The sequence below is a fragment of the Ruditapes philippinarum genome, unplaced genomic scaffold, assembly GCF_026571515.1.
Source record: "Ruditapes philippinarum isolate M1 unplaced genomic scaffold, ASM2657151v2 ctg26936_1_1_1_1, whole genome shotgun sequence".
Lineage (NCBI taxonomy): Eukaryota > Metazoa > Mollusca > Bivalvia > Venerida > Veneridae > Ruditapes > Ruditapes philippinarum.
In genome coordinates this window covers 1-6,041 of record NW_026865897.1, presented here as the reverse complement: position 1 = coordinate 6,041, position 6,041 = coordinate 1, and the positions used below count along the sequence as shown (strand labels likewise).

General features: G+C 34.4%; 1 protein-coding gene across 1 annotated transcript; it reads left to right on the top strand.

The window, feature by feature from the left end:
• Positions 1–241: 241 nt before the first annotated feature.
• Positions 242–3,144, top strand: LOC132730687 (large ribosomal subunit protein mL43-like; the record flags this gene model as incomplete). The annotated part of the gene is given in 2 exon segments (XM_060716665.1): positions 242–927; positions 2,938–3,144. Coding segments are annotated over 2 exon segments (226 nt in total), but the record flags the coding sequence as incomplete, so codon positions are not given.
• Positions 3,145–6,041: the final 2,897 nt, after the last annotated feature.

The window sequence follows — 6,041 nt, the reverse complement described above, 5'->3', positions numbered from 1 at the left end:
ATTGAAATCCTCGATGCATGACAAAGTTACAGTACTGACACGAATGTGTCACTGTGTACCTATTAACTCTATTTGTGTTAATGTGAAACTTCAAAATGTAAGTGTGACATTGACCTTTAAGGTAGGGATGTGGTTTTTGGACGCGACACATAGTCTTTATGTGGTAGACATTTGTGCCAAGCTATTTCAAAATCCCTCAATGTATGACAAAGTTTCAGTCTGGACACGAAAGAAGTGGGGATGCACAGACAGACTGTGCGATTTTAATATGCCTCCTTTTGGGGGCATAATTAATTACAACCAAACATTTCATTATAATTTCAATTATTTGGCAAAAAAACAATACATTTGCTTGAGATATTTTAATAATTATGATTCGTTTAAATAGCTCAGATTTCATCAAGTTGTAGATAACTTGGTATACACTGAGACAGTATTTCTTGCATATTTGATGCACATTATTTACACATGATGCAGCAAAATTCAAAGCATGCAATTTCCTTGACACAAGTTCATTATTCAGTGAAAGGTGTCATTGTTTGTTAATCTCCAACAATAACAGCCAAAAGGCCCATCACGAGTTAACTTTAATTGATCAAAAGAAGTTGTTACTGAAAACATTAAATCTCAAGACAGTGTTGCTTGACTGACAAATGAGATGTCTGCTTACAAAATATAATCACTTCAGCATAAAATCATGATTAAGATTATGTTTTATTTTAAAACTGACATCATTCTTGGCTTGTTTAAACATTATAAGTTAAAAAATTGTGGATTTGTATATTATAGTCATCATACTATACCTTTATCTTTCTTTCAGGGAGTTTGTTGAACAAGATTTGCTTGATTTTACACAACAAAATCCTGGAATTGTAGTTTACATAAAGCCAAGAAGACATAGAACTCCCATGCTTAGGGCAGAATATTGTAAGAAATTTTATGTCACTTTCATTAAACAAAAAATTTTCCCTTTAGTCATGTTATCAAAGTATTGTCAACGTATAGGATATTTATTTGTTCTGCAGTCAAGCACTCAGTTAGCTGTTATGATTATTAGTCCCCTACCGGTTTACCGGAGGGGACTTTAGGTTTACCCTCCGTCCGTCTGTCCGTCCGTCCGTCAGTCCGTCCGTCTGTCCGTCCGTCAGTCCGTCCGTCCACAAAACTGGATCCCGCGATAACGCAAAAAGTACTGAAAATATTTTAATGAAACTTGATATATGGATAGATGGCAGTATGGAGATTATGCACGTCTTTTTCTTTTCTTCCTATGTTGAAAATTCTGGTTGCTATGGCAACAAATAGACTGAAAATATGACAAATTTTACACATAAACTGGATCCCGCGATAACGCAAAAAGTACTGAAAATATTTTTATGAAACTTGATATATGGATAGATGGCAGTATGGAGATTATGCACGTCTTTTTCTTTTCTTCCTATGTTGAAAATTCTGGTTGCTATGGCAACAAATAGACTGAAAATATGGCAAATTTTACACATAACCTGGATCCAGTGATAACACAAAAAAGTACTGAAAATATGTTTATGAAACTTGACATATGGGTAGATGGCAGTATGGAAATTATGCACATCCTTTTCTTATCTTCCTATGTTGAAAATTCTGGTTGCTATGGCAACAAATAGACTGAATTTCAAGATTTCTTATTCTAGTTTTTAAGTTTTTTTCACTATAAGTTCTTTATTTCTTAGGTATTTTCTTCAAACTTTAAATATAAGTTGCTTGTCATCAACCACATCATATGTGACAAGGTTTACAACTCTAGTACAAAATTTATCAGAATTACCTCCTTGAACTTAAAATTTTCATGAAAAAACATTGTTTTTTTTTAATAACTTCTTTTTCTGAATGTATCTATTCAAATTCAAAATGTTTCTATGCACATCAATCATTTTGTGAGTGTTTTCAACTACACAGGCCACACGACTATTTTGAAAAAGAATTGTTCACTTGAAACTCAGACGTGTTTTGATGACAATTGTAGATTTCTTCAAATTCATTCACATAATCAGGATTTAAATATGTTATATTTTGATCACTGGATGTTTAAATAAATAAAATTTGAGTTTGTATTCGTTGTCTCTACTATAACTTATCCTTCTTTCAGGTTTTTAAAGATGCTGATTTTTACAAACAAAATCTATTGTATTTAAAAGACCGAAGTGAATCCCATTGCTAGAGAATATTTTGTTGACTTCATTAACTTCCCTTTAGCATTATGGAAGATTGTCCTAAGATACTATTGATCAAGCCTAGTTACTTATATTATTTAATATTGTTTGTTGTTGTTTTTTATTGATAAACATGTAAACATCTGGAGTCTTCCCTCAAATTATTGTATAATATCCTGAACTAATATTTCTAACCCATAAAATCAAAAAAAAAATCCCAATTCAGCACTTTTGGAACATGACCAGACCCCAAGAATTGGGAATGTTATGATGTTTCAGACAAATCGGGAAAAATCGGACAACATAAAAAAAAACCATCAAATCAGACAAAAAAAATCAAATATTTGGTTTATTAAACGCCTTTAACATTATTCATGTTCATTAATACATTAAAAAATTACAAATTTATGTAAGCCTATTAGCTCAAGAAGGGACTGGGTAGGAAACAGAAGAAGGAACAAAGTATTTTTTCAGCTATTTTGGGAAAAGGCTACTGGCTTTAATTGCAAAAAACTACCGTGTTATTTTTGAAATTTGGGAAAAATGATGATTTTGAGTTAGGAAAGGAGTGATTTATTAGGGTGATGGTGCGAAAATGCCCTGCAAAGATTAATTTGTCATTTTAAACCTCATGATATTCATATGTACATGTTTGGCATAAAACCCAACACAAACCATATATACTTTGAATTGATTAACTTAAAATCAAAGAGCTGCATCAATTTTTCTACTTTCAACCTTTCAGTAAATGGTTACAAAGAAGATGTTACACTACGGAAATGTAGTAAGGAGGAAATATCCCAGTGGATTGGTTTAATGAAAGGCAGATCTGGAGGTCAGATAATGAGACTACGTAAAGAATGGCATACTGACACTCCATCCATTCAAGGTGTGTGGCATCCTTTCTTGTTCAAGGACACGAAACTCAATATAACTGACATTAAAGATAAAAGTTTGTCTCAGTATATATCCCCGTATAAATCAGCTTCGGATAAATTAAAGGAACTGCAGGAAAGCCATCAAAATGATAATAATAAGACCGAGTGATAAATATTGTGTTAATGATACGGCTTGTGAAGAGACATTTCAATTGTCTTTAGAAAAAAGTGGAAAAGGATTGGAATTTGGAAATATAAAATGAAATGAGTTCATAAATGCTCTTTCTTGGCAAGCATCCAATTTATGAATTCAAATACCTTTTGTATAAGAGAATGGATGTTGACTCTACAGTATAGTTTACAATCTATGATTCAAGTATCAATCAAGGTTGAATATCTCATGGAAACAAAAGAAAAGCAGACTTAATCAAGTGAGGAATTAGGCTTTGGTGCGATGTCATTTGTTTGAGGAACTTTGTGTCATTATTAAAATTTACATTGTATTCAAATAAATGGCTTGTTTTTCTCTACCAAAATTACACTGAACCTTTATTGCCATTATTTCTTGTTGATTTACTCATTAAAAGTCATTTGAAGACTTGGTGCTTGGAGCTGACTGTTTTTGATTGCAGGTTGTCATTTTTAACTCATCTATATTATATATGAGCCCCATCATGACAAAACCAACATAGTGGGTTTGTGACCAGCATGGATCCAGACCAGCCTGCGCCTCCGCGCAGTCTGATCAGGATCCATGCTGTTCGCTATCAGTTTCTCTACTTGTAATAGGGTTTGTAAGTAAACAGCATGGATCCTGATCAGACTGCTTCGATGCGCAGGCTGGTCTGGATCCATGCTTGTCGCAGACGCATTACGTTGGTTTTGTCATGACGCGGCTCATATATTTTGATCTGTCCAACTTGCCTGCGGCGTGGTCTTCTTACAGGTTTCTGTTTGAGTTTTTCGTGTAGTAAATTATTTTTGTGCCCCCACTTTAGTGGCGGGCATTTAGATTTACCCTTGTCCGTCCGTCCGTTCACTTTTGTGTCGCACGTAACTCAAAAAGTATTTGATCTAGAGTCATGAAACTTTACAGGAATGTTGATCAGCATGTGTAGTTGTGCGCCTGGGTATTTTCGTGTGGATATTTTTAGTATTTTCAGAGTTATTGCCCTTGACTTAGTAAAATTTTGCAATTTTCAACTTGTGTCGCATGTAACTCAAAAAGTATTTGACCTAGAGTCGTGAAACTTTACAGGAATGTTGATCAGCATGTTTAGTTGTGCACCTGGGTATTTTCGTGTGGATATTTTTAGTATTTTCAGAGTTATTGCCCTTGACTTAGTAAAATTTTGCAATTTTCAACTTGTGTCGCACGTAACTCAAAAAGAATTTGACCTAGAGTCATGAAACTTTACATGAATGGCTTGTTCCGGTCAGACACTTTAACTCAGAGTTATGGCCCTTGATTAGTTATGTAGTATGCATATAGAGTAAAAATCGTTTCCGCGCTTCTTCTCTGCAACTACTGGCTGGAATTCAACTAAACTTTATGGGAACCTTCAATACCATGAGGAGATGTGCATATCGTCCGCTTGTTCCTGTCAGACACTTTAACTCAGAGTTATGGCCCTTGATTAGTTATGCAGTGTCCATATAGAAAAATATTTGTTTCCTCGCTACTTCTCTGCTTCTACTGGCTGGAATTCAATGAAACTTTATGGGATACTAAGAGGAGATGTGCATAATTATAATAGTCACCTAGTTCCCAGTCAGATACTTATAACTCAGATTTATGGCCCTTGATTAGTTATGTAGTATGCATACATCTCATTGGCATTTCCGGATTTTATTATTTAACTCAAAATTATGGCTCTGTTATTGCGCTGAATATTTATCAAGTTCAAAGAATATTACTGTTTATGCCATGATTAATATATAAATAAAGCCTTACAAATGTCTACAGTTGTTGTGTTGATAATAACCAGTACTCGGCGGGGGATATAAATTCAACGAATTTGCTTGTTAAGTCATAAAGATGGAATACTGCTGAAGCTTGGGGTAAGCATGAGAGATGTTACACTTTCCCATTATCTCTCATGCACAGACTCAAACTGATTCTGCGCATTTTCATGTAATTATACCCCTGAAACGAAGTTTGGGGGTATAAATGAGTCATCCGGTGGTCGGTCAGTCCAGCATTTTCCTTGTCTGGAGCATAAATTGATGACTAATGGCTGGAATTCAAAAAAACTTCATACAATGGTCAAGCATATTTAGAGAAAGTGCAGTGCACAAAAATCACTACTCTAACTGAAGTAATTACAGAGTTATTGCCCTTTGTAACATTTCCATTGCTTTCTTTGTCCGGAGCATAACTTGAAGACTAATGGCTGGAATTCAATACAACTTCATAAAATGATCAAGCACATTGAAAGGGATTGCAGTGCACAAGAACCTTCACTCCATCTTTACTAATTACAGAGTTCTTGCCCTTTGTTACTTTTCATTGTCCAGAGCATAACTTGAAAACTACTGGTGGAATTCAAAACAACTTCATACAATGGTCAAGCACAATAAGAGGAAGTGCAGTGCACAAGAATCATAACTCTTTTTGAAATAATTACAGAGTTATTGCCCTATTTACTTTTCCATTGCTTTCTTTTGTCCGAGGCATATCTTGAAGACTAATTGTTGGAATTTAAAACAACTTCATACAATGGCCAAGCACAATAAGAGGAAGTGCAGTGCACAAGAACCATAACTCTATGTAAAGTCATTACAAAGTTATTGCCCTTTGTTACTTTTCCTTGTCCAGAGCATAACTTGATGACTAATGGCTGTAATTCAAAAAAAACTTCATACAATGGTCAAGCACATTAAGAGGAAGTGCAGTGCACAATTAAGAACCATAACTCCATTTTGACAAATCACAGAGTTAATGCCCTTTGATACTTTGTGTTTTCATTGC